This window comes from Cyprinodon tularosa, unplaced genomic scaffold (genome assembly GCF_016077235.1).
Source record: "Cyprinodon tularosa strain WSP-4 unplaced genomic scaffold, ASM1607723v1 ctg210, whole genome shotgun sequence".
NCBI lineage: Eukaryota > Metazoa > Chordata > Actinopteri > Cyprinodontiformes > Cyprinodontidae > Cyprinodon > Cyprinodon tularosa.
The window spans coordinates 2,660,133-2,676,509 of record NW_024038779.1 but is presented as its reverse complement, the minus strand read 5'-3'; the positions used below and the strand labels follow the sequence as shown (position 1 = coordinate 2,676,509).

Here is a 16,377-nt window from a genome sequence, read left to right as displayed (position 1 = left end):
TAATGGGGCCCTCTACCACTCCATTAATTTAAAGTTAGAACATGGAGAAAAAAAAAAAAAAACAGTAACAAAACCCAAATACCACAGGATTTAGTCAGATTTTCGGACAGAAATACTGCAAACCCAAAGATGTAACCAACATTGGAAAACTTAAAACCTTTCCAACTGTTACATAGTATCTCCAGCAGGGGGAGCAGTTTAAATAAACAGAAAAAAATGATTGACGGTCCAGTTCGTCATCAATGCGTTTATGAGGGATTCAGGTGCTGTTTGAAAAAGCGCCAGTTATATATGGCTCTTTAGTGTAAAAGGCTTCGTCTGTTAAATTGGACTAGAAATACTAGTTTTTAAATTTATTTTAATTTAGTATTAGATTAAATTTATTTACATATAGTTAGTCTTTATAAAGTAGTTTTATACAAGATGCAATTGATTCTTATGTCATATAGGAATGTATCTAAAAATGTGAAACATGTATTTGTGACAAAAACGGATGGGAAAAAAGCTTTTTAAATGAGGAAGTTATCAAGTTTAAACATACTTACTGCGTTTTTTCCCATTTCAGTGAAAACTAATTTCCTATAAGTAAAAGGATAAAAATTTTACATCCTTTGATACGATGAATGCAGCCATTCTCTGCATTAAATTTAAATTCCACTCCATCAAAACAACATAAAACCATTTATTCAGTCTTACGTTAGAGGCATTTGCGCACTGCCAAAATGTACATAAACAATATAAATAAATTAAACAATACAATAATGTGCTTCTGTTGGAATTAAAACACATTCTGTAATTTTTATCTTTTGTCCTCAAAGCTGAGTGAAAATAGTAATATTTCCGACGGACCTCGAAGTAGACACTCCATTAACCACTCCGCGTTAATAGCCTAGTGGTTCTAAGCTACTTTAGGCATGGATAAAGAGTGTTTCTTTATAGGAAAACTGCCCAGCGAAGAAGGTCCAACCTGGTCCTCTTTAGCAGCTCAGTGTTCAGGTCGCTGTTGAGCTGTTCAAAGTTTTTTAAGAGCCACAGAGGGAGACAGATTTAAGTTAGCTAGTGTTAGCTAGCGGAGCAACGGTCAGTGCATGCGACGCAGAAACCAATCCCGACTCCTCTTTACCGCACACTCAAGGCAAGGCAAGCACTTTGAGTTATCTACAACCCATCACGCTGCTTGAAACAGATATTTTCCACACTCGCTATTACGAATAAACAAAGTTTTGAAGGCAGAGACTGGAGTTATCCTTTGGATGCGGCTGGCCTGCGCCGTGTTTGTGAAACAGCTAGCTAACTGGCCTGCGCGCGCGCCTCGTTCTCATTGTTGTCATTAGTTTGTGATGTTTAAACCATCAGCTTGATGAAAGGGTGAGAGAAATTCTCAGACGGGCTCTGAGAACAAGTTTGAGGGAATTTATTTGGGAGTGGAGTAGAATAACAGACAGATCCAGGTGGTTGTTGATCAGAAAGTCTCCTTTTGATAATGATCAGTGAGGAGGAGAGCTGATGTTAGCTGCGTCTCCTTCATCCGGACAAACTGAATGGCTTTCTTTGCGTCTTTTGTTGCATTAATTCGAAATATTGGAGAGTTTTTGTTACAACACATGATTCCATATTTAATGGAGCTCCTCTTAGGCAAACGATGTTATTTATGCCTAATGTATATTTTCAATTTCCAAAAATTAGTGGACTTTTTCTTAAAAAAAAAAATATATATATAGATAGATATATAGATATATGATCTATTTATGAGGGTACTGCTCTTTAATTTGTTACTTATTCATATTAAAGTCTATACAAAGTTTTAAATTTGTGTTTATTTAGAGTAAAACTAGACAATTATCTAAAATATCTCACTGTTGTCTCAAAGCGGTCACAGTAAAAATCGACTGATACATGAAATAGTTTTAAAACATGAGGATTGCTGCAAATTCACGTTTTATGCACTTTATGCATATTATTATTAAATGTGTTTGGCAGTGACAGACTGCTGCACCCAAAATGCACCAGAGAGCATTATCACAGATCCTTCCTCCTAGCAGCTGTAAGACTTTATAACCATCTCTATAGAAGTTGTTACATTCATGCCGATTTTGCAGTTTCCACCTTAGTGAGGTAAATAACATGCTGCTGTCATTTTGCACATCTCAGATGTTGCTGCTATTTTCCAATATCATTACTGTAAAAATATCCATAGCTGTATATTGGTTATTTATTCTCAAGATGCAAAGTATTTATATTGTTAAACCACTTTACAGTGCAGTGTTTTATTTTTTAAATCTTTTCTATTATGTTATTCTTATACACTTTTCTAAGGTCCACATTTGTGTGACCTTTTTTTCTATAATCTTTTTTTTTTTTATTGCTGTAACACCAGAATTTCCCCATAGTGGGACATTAAAGGGATTTTCTATTTCATTCTATTAAAAAATAAAAAAAAACAAATGAACACTATTTAGAGGAACATTTCCAATCTCCTGCCTAATGACAGTTTGCGCCTCAAAGGTTGGATTTATTTCAGAGGTCTTGTAGCTGAAATATGTTATGTATTCTTTTTTTAAAGGAGGCTAATCAAAATCAGAATCATCAATTTCTCTTAATTGGATTCATTTTCACTTTATAACTTTAGATTCAGTGTTTTTAATGTTACAACCTCTGGTCATGAACACACAGCAGACAAATTGCATGCTGCATATTTAGGCTGTATTGTTTTCAGGTAAAAAATAAAATATATTGTGTATTTCCCAGCTGATAATTACATTTCCTCCAATTCAAGAGTGGGTACGTTATTTTTCTGAGATTGTTGCCCAGCAGCTGCTCATTATCGTACTTTACAACAAAGTAAATAGGGAGATTTTTTTAGGAAGGCAAAAAAAATTTTTACTTTATAAAGGAATAATTAAGATTTAGGATTTATGTGTCATTTTCATTGCAGTTGACCGGTTTTCTTGTGAATCATTGGACCTTGATGAAATGTTTAATTGTAGCCCATTTGTCTGCTTCAGATTCATACAACCATTATCCGATGATGTCCATGCTTGTTTATCATCCCCGCTCAAGCACAATGCATCAACCACCTGTAAGCTGTTGACACAAACTAACACTGCACCCACATTTAACTTGGTTTCCAGGCTGTAAATCATGACTACCAGGCATTATGGTAAACTATTGCTTTGCATTAAACTTCACTGCCTCTCTGTTATTCTCTTTTTCTGCAGACGTTTTGCCATGGGAACTAAAATGTCATTTGGCAGAGGAAGCGGGGACCAAAACACAGACTGTGATTTAACTTCTACAAGCCCTCCCTGCAGTTTTGTTCATGCCCCATCGGACTGCAAGCAGGTAGCCCCAGATGGAAACTTGTAAACGTAAAGCTTGAGATCTTATACACTGCTGACATTTTAGCAGTATCTGCACGTAGGGTCTGGCGTTTAATCAATTTTATCGATTAATCTGATTTAATTTTTGGAAAAATCTGTATTTCATCTCCCTCCATTTCACTTACTTTTTTCAGTAAGATCGTGGTGATATGAAAACACATTCATTAGAGTTAAATGAGCTATCACCAATGATATGGTATCTTGCATTTCCTCACAAATTAAAACCAGCAATTTCACAGCAGGACTCTTCAGTCTATTGTTAGACATAACAGGAAAATACAGTGGAAATCAATGTATTTGCATATTCTCTGTGTCAGCCAGAGCCCATCGGGCAACACTGGTTCCAATTTTTGCTATTTTAAAGTAAAAGCCAAACCTATAAAAAACTGCCAATCCACCTTAATGGGTACACATTATTTCCATTGGTTCAATAAGACTGCTTTTGTGTTTCAGCAGCTGGTTGTAGATTCTCTATTCTCGCTTCCATAGCTCAGAGTTATTTCAGTTTTTCGCTTTTTGTTCGTAGATGTGTACTTACATGTGATAAACTAATTATATGTGTGATACCACTAGCTGCAAACATTTAGTTTTTTTGTATTTATTTATCTATTTCTGAATTCCGTTGCCTTTTAAGTTACCTCCCAGAGCGGGTTGTTGAAGTAAAACCTAGTTTTTATAAGCCAAATATGTAATTTATTGTTTTGATTATTTAAATTAAGTGAGAGAAAATATCTATTAATTAGATTTGGTTGGGAAAATTCTCGAGTTTGAAACCATGTCCCCATGCCCTACTTGCTTACATATGGAGTCTTCATTCTACAGTAGATTATATTATCTAACAGTGTAAAGTTATTGGGCCTTTCAAACATAGGCAGATATGTAACATCTGGGTAAAGCAGTTCTATATTCAAATATTTTTATTGGATTTTGAATTGTCCATATAAAATAAAAACAACAGTCCCAGCATTAACAATAAATTGCAATAACATAGGGAAAATAATTAAAAATGAGAACAAAAAAACAAAAGGGATAACAACATATAAAAATAAGAAATAATTATAAAAGAGAAAAAATAAATCATAATAATAGAAATGAATAAATAAGTTAATATTGAGATGTTGCAGTAGGGTTACAGAGCCTATCACTCAATGATGTTCCTGTGTTTCCAGCAGACAATTGTAATTGTAAATAATTTAGAAACGGCTGCCAGACCTTATAGAACCTCTGGGTTGATCTCCTGATCTTGCGCTTCATTTTCTAAAGTTTTAAATGTGCCATTACATCTTGGACCCAGAGACTGTGTGTGGGGGGCTTCTCTGACTTCCAGTTCTGCAAAATGAGATGTCCGGCCAATAGAGATGAAAATGCAATAGCATCTGATTGTGCACCTGATATCACCATCTATGCAGGGGCCACACCAAATATAGCAATTTCTAGGGCAGGGCTTATCTCTCTGTCACAAATGTAAGAAAATGTATCAGAAATTTCAGACCAGAACTGTGTCAAGTTTGGGCAACCCCAGAACATATGATAGAGGGTAGCTGTAGCCTGACCGCATCGGGAGCAAGTCGGATGGACATCCGGGTAAATCCTTCTCAAGCCTGCTCTTGGATAGATGAAGCCTGTGTAGTACCTTAAACTGGAGCAAACCATGTTTGATACAGATCGAAGTTGAATGTATTCCCCTAATTGCGCTTTGCCAGGAGATGACACCTCGAATCCCAACTCCTCTTCCCACTGTGCTTTAGTATGACTAAGAGATGGTGAAGTGATCCTCTGGATATCCTCATATAATCTGCTCACTCCTCCTCTTTCATTTAGATCCTTGGAAAGCAGTTCTCAACAGATTTCTTTCTTCGATTAAGATCTGGACTTTGATATTTCAATCCTAACACAGATACGCTTATATCCAAACCATTCAGTTGTTTCTATGGTTGGATACTTACAGCCGTTACACTATTAGAAGGTGAAGCTGTGCCACAGTCTTTAGTCTCCTTCTTCTTCTAACTATTTTTTTTCTGTATTGATCTATCCATCTTACTGACCGCCGCTGAAGAAAATAATCCTCATAGTATGATTCTCCCCCCACCATGTTGTGTTGTTGGCTCATTACATTAAATGTTTATGCATTATGTTATGTTATGGTTATCATCAAAATGAAAATACTTTCTCTAGGGCAAAATCCCTTGTCACAATCAGGTTTGACAGCAAAGAGATAGAGGGAAGTACAGAAAGAGTAGTAGAAGGGTACAGAGCTATGGGTAATAGTTAGCATAGGAGATGCTCGTTGAAGAGGCGGGTCTTTAGGAGTTTCCTGAAGATAGACAGGGATGCTGCTGCAGTTCTTGTAGTGCTTGGTAGGTTATTCCACCATCTTAGAACAACACATGAAAACAGTCTGGATTGTCTTAAGCATGGTGTAGACACTACTACATGACAATCCATTGCTGACCGGAGTGACTCAGATGTGACATAAGCCTTTGCTAGACGGTTCAAGTAGGCGGGAGCCATACCCTACAGCACTTTGTAGGCTAACTTCAGGGACTTGAATTTAATGCGGTTAGCCAGGTGTGACCAGTGATGCTCAATGAACAGGTGGATGACGTGAGACTTTTTGGGCTTATTAAAGACCAGATGCGCCGCCGGGTTCTGGATCAATTGTAGCGGTTTTATCGTACAGGCTGGAAGACTGGGTGGCATGTTGGGTTATGGTATGACCAGATCTTTCTTATGTTTAGTAGTGTGAGGCGACAAGATTGAGAGACAGAGGTAGTATGATCTTTAAAGGTCAGCTGATCGTCAATCATGAAGCCAAAGTTTCTTGCTGCCTTTGATGGAGTCAGAGACGGGGACCCAGTCTAAATCCACACATAATGTTACCAGTTTGCATAAAGATGTCTAGATACAAAACAATATGAAAGTGTAGGAAGGGCTGTTTTTCTATTCTTGATTTCTGGAACATTAATAAATTGAATCCATTTTCCCTTATTTTTCACAGATTTCTGAGGACATGGAGGTATCAGGACCTGTAGAGTCTGACGTCTGTTTGAGCTCTGAAACTGCACACCTAAGCTCTCAGCCAATTACGGAGATAGACACATCTCTGCTGACTGCTAAAAGCCCGCCCACAGTCAGTAGAAAGGTCAGAAGAAGACCCGGTAGGCCTGCTAAAATCAAACGACATCCAATCAAAGACAAAAAGGACTCAGTGGCCGCTGGATTGGATGGGGATCAACCTGAGGAGGTCAGCCTCCCAGTGGCTTTACCAGCAGCCTCAGTCAGTGACAGCACTGGGGATTCAGACCATCATATGGTCAGTGAATCATCTCAAGATGATAAATCAGGTTATGATGCTGTCCTGAATGATAAAGTAGATGGCGATGGCAACTCGCAGCTAAAAAGAAGAAGAGGACGGCCGAAAAAATCAGAAGCTTCAACTTCACAACATGCGGTCTCAAAGAAGGCTGCCGTCCATATAGTTCGTCCTAATAACGTCGGATGGACCCTAAGGAGCAGAGCAGAGCAGAACCCTTCAGCGCAGAATGGAAAATCGGACAGCCTTGATGAAACAACGCAAGCGGAGGGGATCTTAACAGAATTCAGTCACTTGATTCACAGCCATGGAATCAGGAGAAGGAGGAGGACTAAGCCCCCGATTAATGAGGAGGTTCCAGAAAAGGTGGCGAAGCTGGATGATCCCACAGAGTCCTCATCAGTACTGAGCAACGAGGGGTACTGTGAGGGGAAACCAGAGACAGAGAAACTGGTGGAACAGAGTGCTGATAAACAGGAGACCGATGCAAACACTAATACTGCTGAGTCGTCACTACAAGAGCAGCACGCAGAGCAAACAGAGGCGCTTGAATCTCCCTCAGAGACTGAAAAGATTCCTGCAGAGGATCAGAACAGATCAGGTTTGGTAAACACATCACAAACTGATATTCCAGATGTAGGGGAGCCTTCAACAATAAATGGCAGAAAGGAGTCAGATTTAGAAACTTCTGAATCATTTGATCCTCCCCTTGATGCAGATGTGCAGAAGGTAGAATCTTCTAGCACAGATTTAGTTTCATCCTCTAAAGAAGAACCACAATCTGTAACTGTGAAATCTGAGAATATAGAGACAGAGGTAGGGGCTTTAGCTCCTGTGTCTGATAGTCGCACAGCTTCTCAAAGTAGTGAAAACATGTTAGAAAGGAAAGTGGTTTTTAGGTGCAAGAAAGGTGGAAAAAGAAAGAGAAGAATAGTTAAAGTTGTGCTGAGTAACAATCATGTAGAGAAAGACGAGGGGACCCCCGAAGTTGAACAAAAACCAGACCACTGTGACGTGAAAACAGAAGTCGGCTCAGAGCTCAAAGATGTCACGTATGTTAGAAAAGGGGGCAAAAACATGCTAAAATGCAGCTACTGTGGCCGTCTGTTTAAGTTTCTGTCTCAGTTAGTAGTTCATCAGCGCATCCACACCGGAGAAAGACCCTTTAAATGTGACGAATGTGGGAGAGGTTTCACCAAAAACTCCAACTTAAATCTTCATCTTAAGATGCACCTGAAGAACAACATGTATCAAAAATGTCCGCTGTGCAAGAGCAGCGTCTCCATCTCGCAGTACGCTGCTCACATGGAGACACACACGCAAGGGGTGGACCAACTGGCCCTGGCGTTTCCAGACGAAGTCGTTGAACAACCGAGCCAAGACAGAACCACCAAAAGTCCCAAGGAGACTCAGAAAGAGCATGTTCCAGAAAAGAAAGGCGGCAAAACCTGCCAGTACTGCGGCAAAACTTTCCCGTTCCAGTCCGCCCTCAAGAGACACGTCCGCATCCACACGGGAGAGAAGCCCTACAAGTGTGAAATATGCGACAGAGCCTTCGGGCAGTCCTATTTTCTCCGCGTGCATGAGCTGACGCACTGGACTGTGAAGCGCTACAACTGCACGCGCTGCGAGAAATCCTTCTCCCACTACAGCAATGCCAAAAACCACACATGCAGACCAGTGAGAGGCAGCGGCAACCCACAAGCCAACAGACACATCAAGCCTTTGCTGACGTACACATGCCACATCTGCAAAAAAGTATTTGATCATCTGCAGAACTTCAACAATCACATGAAGGAACACACGGGAACTAGGCTGTTCCGATGCTTGTTTTGCGACAAGCTTTTCAGTTTGATGTCTGATTTTGAAGCCCATCGGGTTCCTTGCGCAGCAGAAAGGAATATTTCCAGCTCGGGGAAGGAGGAGGAGATGATGACAATGATTCATTACAGAGTGCCTTCCAAAACCTCTTCCAAATACAACAGTCCGCCTCCTGTGGAAACTCCTGATTTCCAGCCACAGAAAAAGCGACTAATTATCCTTCGCAAAAGACGCCCTGTGAAGTTGAAGAAGCGACCTCAGGGTCCAGTCAGCCCCCCTCCTCCAATCTCGTATCTGGTTTCGAAGCTGAATCAGCTGGACGACAGGTCTGACCCCAGGAAATATCTGTGCCCGAGCTGCGGCCGGCAGTTCCGGCACATGAGCAGGCTGCGAGCCCACATGCTCACCCACTCTCCCGACCAATCTTACCCCTGCAGCCAGTGTGGCAAGACGCTGGGTAGCTGGAAGAAACTCTGGACTCACCAGAGGTTCCATCGGCAACCCAGCGGACGCTTCACCTGTCCGCAGTGTGGGCGGGGCTTTCGATTTACCTCTTCTTACAGAAAGCACATGAACGAGCACCCCGAATTCCGCTGGATCGAGGAGCGGCCAAAGAAAATGTTCCTGCCGTATCAGTGCGACCAGTGCAGAAGCAGCTTCCGGACGCTCGACCTGCTGTTCACCCATCAGCTCTGCCATTCCTCAGTGAAAGACCTACGCAAAGAGTCCAACTTAGTGCTGCTCACAGACGCTTCCACCTTCCAGCTGAAGGCTGAAATCCCTCCCAGTCAAAGTAATCCAGGAACATCTATTCAGTCAGCTGCCAGAACCAGCTCTACTTTAAGCCCCTCACTAAAACACCCTGATCTAAATTCTCAACCATCACCTTTGTTCCAAAATAGTCAAGAAAGAGAATGTTCTCCTCTTTATCCGATCAAGACACATTTAGGCCCAGAAAGAGATATCTGCTATGACAAAGTGAAAGAAAACGAAGCAGGAAAAGCTTTAACTCCCCCAAAACACATGAAATCATCCTGGACTCAAAATGCCAGCAAATCAAAAGAATCCGCCTTAGACAATTTAGACTGTGCTGTGTGTGGAGCTGCGTTTCCAGCAGTTTCAGACCTCTTTCAACATTATATCGATCATGCAAGAGGCCAGGTTTGAAACAAACATTTTAAATGTCTCATCATAAAAATCATTGTAGAAAAGTCTAGATTTGGATGGAATCAAAAAATCATATTTCTTTTCAATAGGTGACTATAAATGACGGGGGGTTTTCCCCTTTAACATCTGGAAGAGTGTTTTTAAAAATAAAAACAGTGACAAACCTAAAAGCTGCTTGTGTGGTCGTTAAATGTTGGTTAGTTATTATTTTTAGTTCCTGTGTTTCTTTTCAATGATTGAGTCTTAATATTAGCCACTGCCTATCTGTCATTCTTAGTCTGTTAATCTACCGGAAGTTATTTAGATTACCAAGACTTTTAAGTCCATTCAGTTTAGCAAAATTACTAAAACAGACACATTTTACCTGTTTTTTCCAAAGTAGATTCTGTTGTTGTTAAAAAAAAAAACTAAAAAAGAAACAGTAGATGTTGAGTTCAGAAATTGTTGATGTCTGCCTGAAGGGAAAGCAGCCACAGAAACCTGTTGGATATGAAGTGTTCTTTGTAGATTACTCACCAGACTAAGAAATGGATTAATGCGATCGGATTAGGATCAGTGTGCAAACCTATTTTTTTGCAATCCAGAAATTAAAAAAACAACAAAACCTTTGATAATCCTCATGAATATGGTATTTTTAAAAGAAATTACAGTTCAATGTACCTGGCCTCAAATGAAAACAGAAACTGGAACTGTGAAAATGCTTTAGGTCGGTGTATTCTCCCTAAAGGGGAGGTCTCATTTTGTTTCAATGGAGACAGAAAATAAGTGTTTTGGTCACAAACACCCATCAGTATTAGAAGATTTTCAGACTGATCTGCAGCTTTATACTTGTTCATTAACATAATGAATTAACATAATTTTGCGATACACTTAACGATGTGACCGTGCGTCCTCCGGCCGTCTAACGCCCCTCCTGTTGTATCTGTGAACTCTGCAGCACATTAGACAGAGTGCATATTGCTCCTTGTATCGTTGCCTTGAGTATCTTGGAATTATGGAAAATAGATTTTTTGATGGACACTGTTTTTGCTGTATATGAATTTATGCTATAGTTTGTCTTGGAAATAAAGTCTCTTTTTTCCACATAATTTTTATCTTTTCAGAAGTAACTGAGTTCTTTTCTTTTAATGTTACTGAACTTCAAAGGAACTTGATAAAGACGCCTTGAATTAACAGAGGCTGTCGTAGGACTTGTTGCTTCATTAGAAAAAATAACACCACTATTTCAAATCATGTATTCTACAATGTTCAAGCCTCTGTTCATTTATGACATTTCTGATTGAATTAGCTTGTCCCTGTTAAATGCAGCTGGTAAAATTGGTTTTATTATTTTTATATTGACATCCCTGAGCGTCTTCTTCATCAGTGTGTTCTGCACCACTACAGTCTTCACCACGACTGGTTGAAGCAACAAATTCAAGCAGTGGTCCTACAAAGTTTATGACTTTGAAAAAGATACGTTTTTTAAGACTTAGAAGTGTAAACAAAAAGAAATTTTTTTAAGAACAGCTCTAGACTATTTCCTTTTTTTTAAAGTGCAGCCTTGATAAAGGTAAGCAGCAATAATAAAAACTTGTTGAAAATAAAGTGATATAAGCTTATAACTGTATAGTTACAGTTCCAACATTCTGTTTTTTTGTTTGTTTGTTTTTTAAACCATTTTAAATAACATTCAGTAGTCTAATGGCAGTGGGGAAGAAACTGTTCTGGAATCTGCTGGACCTGCATCGGATGCTTCAAAGCCTCTTCCCAGAGGGCAGCAGGGAGAACAGTCCATGGTGGGGGTGTGAGGGGTCATTAATGATGTTACGAGCTCGAGACACGCAGCGCTGGGATGAAATGTCTTTAATGGAGGGAAGAGGAGCCCCCATGATCTTCTCTGCTGTTCTCACCACTCTTCTCACTTTAAAGGGATGACCCTGAAAAGTTTTATTTAGAAACGTAAATGAGAAGACACCCTTTACTGAGAGTCCTGGAATATTTTCGGGGTTTGTCAATGTGTGATCACTAGTTTGATTTGGCATTGTATTTTTCTGCTGTTTATTATCTACATGTTGGTCCTCGAGTGTCACTGCAGGTTTTGTATGTATCCCTTCTTCAGCACACCTGAAACTAGGGCTGAAACAATAAATCGGACTAATCGTGATTAATCAATTATTGAAATAATTGTCAACTAATATATGAATCGATTAATGGAGTATAGAGACTCCAAAACATGCTTTTAGCTGACAAAGCAACCCACCTTTAGTAGCAATTATACAAAGATTGTAAAAACAATAGTAAACATTTTGCATTTAAGAAAAAAAAAAAAACATGTTTTGGTCCATCAATATGCTCTAACCAGAATTTCTTCAGTGGAAAAGCTTTAGTGTCACCTGGTTTAATTTAGTAAAAAATCTTCTTTAAGGACCTTTTGAATTGATTAATCAAAAATAATAATTGCGAGATTAATCGATTTGCAAAATAATCGTTAGTTGTAGCCCTACCCGAAACAAATAAATTGTTAATGGCCAGGTCTCTGCTTTACTTACCGGCATGCCCAGGAGGTCATTTGGCCTTTTGCTTCAGGTGTGTTGGAGCAGGGATGCATGCAAAGCTGCAGGACAGCGGCAGACGAGGTCCCATGTTGCCTACCCCTGATCTACATACCGTAGCTAAAGGCCATAACAGCATGGTGTGTGCACCCTGTTTGCTGGTGAATTGGTCATGCTCAGTCTGATTCATTGAGTCGGTGAATATTGCCATGTTCAGAAAGTGCATATTTTAGGATGCATTTTTTGGTATTGGTTGGAGACTATCAGGGCCTTGAATAAAAGTTGTTTTTATTTTTCCTTTTATGGAATGCATCACATCTTTACTTTTATCCTGATCATTTTCACCAGAGGTGGGTAGTAGCTTGTTAAATTTTCTTAAGTAACCTATTGAAACAAATGTGCTTTTTGGAGTATTTACACCATTGTACCTTTTACTTTTACTTGAGTAAAAGTATCACTACTCATACTTGACTCAAATTTCTGGCCACTGCTTTCATTGTGAGCAGATTCATTTAATGAAAACAATCTTTTTTAAAACAAATATGCACCCTTTTTTTTTGGACTCAATGCTTATTGTTTTAATGCTTGTGTAGGTTCTGTCATCCAGGTCATGGCAACCACAAAAGAGACTTTACTTGGAAGGCAAACAGACTTTAGTTTTGTTTTTCTGAAGACATTTTGACAACCATCCAAAACTCGTTCAAACGTGTTGAATCGTCTTCAGTAAAACTCTAGTTGCCATTCAATTAAAGGCTGTTATGTTATTATTTTCCACCTAGTGTAATGTAACCCGGGTGTAAATCCCAGTGATTTCCTGTTACATGTTTAGATAATGGAGAAAGATCCCAGTGATCAAATCTGTGTATTTTTTTTACTTCCATCCCCTCATTACTACACAGCCAGTTGAGTATCAGGCTCACATGTACCACAGCCTATCAGCTAGGTATATTAGTTGGAGTGGGGAAGTATGAAAGATTAGGGCATGTTGGGAGAAGCAGAGCTGCAGGAACTAACTACATGGCAGAGGTGAGATGGGGAAAAAACCTGTTTGTGTGAGATACAAACTATGGAATTGGCCAGGTGTTGATGGCGAGCTGAAGGTCCAGGCCTAGAGCCCAAGAAAGATTGCACTTTGGGTGCATGAAGACTTTGGATCTCCTGCCAGGCTGGTAGGAGGCTCCTTGCAGCCAACAAACAATTATGTTTCCAGTCTGCTCTGACTTTTGTCAGTCCATGACCTGCACTGCACCAAGCACTTTAAAAGGAATTTGCTTGGGACCTTTAATCAACCCCAGCTTTGGGTGAATGGACTGAAGGGACGTGGTTTCATTAATTGAGGAATTGATTAATTTTATTTTTTTCTCTTTATTGTTTTGTTTTTTCTCTTTTGCGGATTTTATATGGCCATTTGGATGTTTCACTGATGTTGTAAATATGTACAGTATATAATTTTCCTCACTATAAATACAAGGCACTCGCAACTGCAAGCTTCTAGTCTGTGCTGTTTCATGAGTCTTATTTATCGTCTGAGAACTAGCCTATTGACCTTATTGGTTATGATGCATTTGCATTGATTTAAAATATATTATACTGTTGTTTTTTACAGATATGCTACAGTAAGTTTTGTAACCCAATAGTATTTTAACGAGTGCTAATTCCACCTAAATGTTTTATTTTGTAATGTACCTTTTATGTTCATTTTTATATTATTACTTGAAACAGCAGAATTTGCGCTTAATATTTGGTCTTTTTGTAAAATAGGAAATACGTTATGGTTATGGGTAGCAGGTAGATCAATTACTCAGTAACTGGTCAGCTCAAATTCATTTTAATTGGAGCTGCATTTTTTTGTTTTTACAGTGTTGGACTAATTCATTTCTTCTGAAATGAAAATCATACCAATTCTCAATGGAAAGTCACAGCATCAAAGTTATTTTTCTTCTCAATGATGAAGTTATTGGTATAACATTACGATGACACAAGGATGAACATGCTAAAAATAGGAATATTTTGTGTAAAGGCATTTTTCTGATAACCATTTCCAGATGTCTTCTGCATGGAGAAACTCTTTATGCTCTTTTTCCAGGTATGATTTCTGATCCACACAAGCTTCCTTCACATCTTTCTTCTTTAGTTCCAATCTATGCTTTCCAGTCTTATTATCCCCATAGATTTCTAACTAGATACCAGTCAAGTTATGGTTCGAGCCATTCTAGCAAACCTGCTGTCACTAAAGGTTAGGAGTTTCCTTAAGAATAGTAGGTAAAAATTCACACTTGTTGTTCTATCTTTAAATTCATATCAATAAAATCCACATATGCTCTTTACATTATCCTTCCCTTCAAATTTAGCTGCTTAACTAGTAAATTTTTGTCCAAAGCTGAATTAAGCTTCTAGAGCTAACCACTATTTATTTTTTATTTTTTATTATTTGCTGTTCACACTAATGTTTACACATTTTTGCTTCGTGAGGAAATATTTGCACATTCTGTGTTTTCCTCCTGCACCTTTAAGGCTAAAGGTGTCAGCTTAGTTGGAGGACATGGTGTTCTGGATCCAGGTGTTGTATCTGCACACCTTGGTATAGACTCCAGGGTTGTTCTTCTGGGCGCAGCCGTAACCCCAGGAAACAATGCCCTGCAGCTGACCGTTGCACACCACGGGGCCACCAGAGTCACCCTGAAGTACAGAGGGAATGGGTAAAGTATGAGTATATAACATGCTTTTAACATTTAGACTTGTTCTCCCAAATGTTGTTTTTGGAGTCCTACCTGGCAGGAGTCCTTGCCTCCCTCCAGGAATCCAGCACAGAACATGTTGGAGGTGATCTCCCCGGGGTAGGAGTTCTTGCAGCTGGTGTCGCTCAGGATGGGGGCATTCAAGCACATCAGGGTATCAGGGTAGTTGGCTTAGACACAGAAACAAAAAGATTGTGAATATCCACTCTAAACTAACGCTGTGAATGATGATGTGTTACTGACTTCCAGAGCTGAGGGTGTTTCCCCATCCAGAGATCAGACAGCTGGTTCCAGCAGCGGCGCAGCTGGAGGGAAGGGACACGGTGCTCACATAGCTGTTCATGGCAGCGGGCTTGCTCAGCTTGATCAGCATGATGTCATTGTCCAGGGTGTTGCTGTTGTAGCTGGGGTGACGGATGACCTTAGAGGAGTCGATGAACTGCTCTGTTCCCTCGCTGATGGCAATGTTGTGCTCACCAAGACGCACATTGATGCGACTGTAGGGAAAAGTAAGAAGGTATGAAATGAAAACCCATACTTGATACCTCTTTTGGACTTCTTTCACAGATGGCTGACTTACGACTTGTAGCAGTGAGCAGCAGACACCACCCAGTAGCTGGAGATCAGGGAGCCTCCACAGAAGTGGTAGCCAGAGTTCAAGGATGCAATGTAGCGCACAGAGTTCTTAGTGCACGTATAGCCTCCAACGATCTTGTCGTCCTCCAGAGGAGCAGCATCTGAAAACCAAAATGTTCTTAAAAACCTTTGATAAAGTGTTAAAAGGAATAAATGAGTCCTTTACAGAAACTTACAAGCTGCAGCAACAAGGGCCAAGAGAATAAAGTACTTCATGGTCATTTCCTTCACCTGTGTACTGGTTCATCTCCGCTACTGTTTTATATATACCCACCCAACCCTCCAACATCACACTGGCCAAGGACACAGGGCACCTATTTTTATCGTTTTGGACAGTAACCTGTGTGAATTGACATCTGGATTTTGCCGATGTGATAACAGGAAATTTCTTTTCTGACCAATTTTCCGAATGACTTTAAAATGTATGAAAGAAACCATGCAGACAATTTTAATATAATTTAGTAGTTATAGTAAAAAAAAAAATGTATTACATTCTACTTTTATTGACCATGGTTTCATGAAACTATATAAAACAACATTTGCTGGCGATATAAACCCAAAAAATGTAATTCAGTTGTAGAGTTAAGAATTTCTTAAAATGCCCGGTTAAAAACAAATATTTTTTCTCACTGTTTGACATCAGTTTTCTGAATGTAGGTTGTTTGTATTATCCAATATATTTTTATTCTAATGCCAGAATAATGAAATAGAATTTATTAGAAATTGTTTTAAAGAAATCTTCATGTTTAGAAGTTTAGGTGCACATGCATAGTAATCAGTAAAATCGT

The 16,377-nt window shown here is 39.4% G+C and overlaps 2 protein-coding genes across 6 annotated transcripts; one reads left to right on the top strand and one right to left on the bottom strand.

Moving 5' to 3' along the window:
• The first annotated feature begins 844 nt into the window (after window positions 1-844).
• Window positions 845-9,751, top strand: si:dkeyp-84f3.9 (zinc finger protein 37). Of its 5 annotated transcripts, none has more exons than XM_038285489.1 (4): window positions 1,067-1,135; window positions 3,006-3,079; window positions 3,219-3,342; window positions 6,379-9,751. In XM_038285489.1, the coding sequence occupies exons 3-4, from the start codon at window positions 3,229-3,231 to the stop codon at window positions 9,679-9,681; spliced, it is 3,417 nt and encodes a 1,138-aa protein (XP_038141417.1). In that variant the 5' UTR covers window positions 1,067-1,135; window positions 3,006-3,079; window positions 3,219-3,228; the 3' UTR covers window positions 9,682-9,751. The 5 variants fall into 5 exon arrangements, with proteins under 5 accessions (XP_038141416.1, XP_038141419.1, XP_038141420.1 ...); XM_038285490.1 differs by having other exon boundaries at window positions 1,073-1,140; XM_038285488.1 differs by lacking the exon at window positions 3,006-3,079 and having other exon boundaries at window positions 845-1,135.
• Window positions 9,752-14,633: 4,882 nt separating this feature from the next.
• LOC119783815 (trypsin-3-like) lies at window positions 14,634-15,841 on the bottom strand. The gene is made up of 5 exons (XM_038285506.1): window positions 15,766-15,841; window positions 15,534-15,690; window positions 15,197-15,450; window positions 14,987-15,123; window positions 14,634-14,894 (listed from the first exon to the last, which is right to left on the bottom strand). The coding sequence occupies exons 1-5, from the start codon at window positions 15,809-15,811 to the stop codon at window positions 14,745-14,747; spliced, it is 744 nt and encodes a 247-aa protein (XP_038141434.1). The 5' UTR covers window positions 15,812-15,841; the 3' UTR covers window positions 14,634-14,744.
• Between the last annotated feature and the right edge of the window lie 536 nt (window positions 15,842-16,377).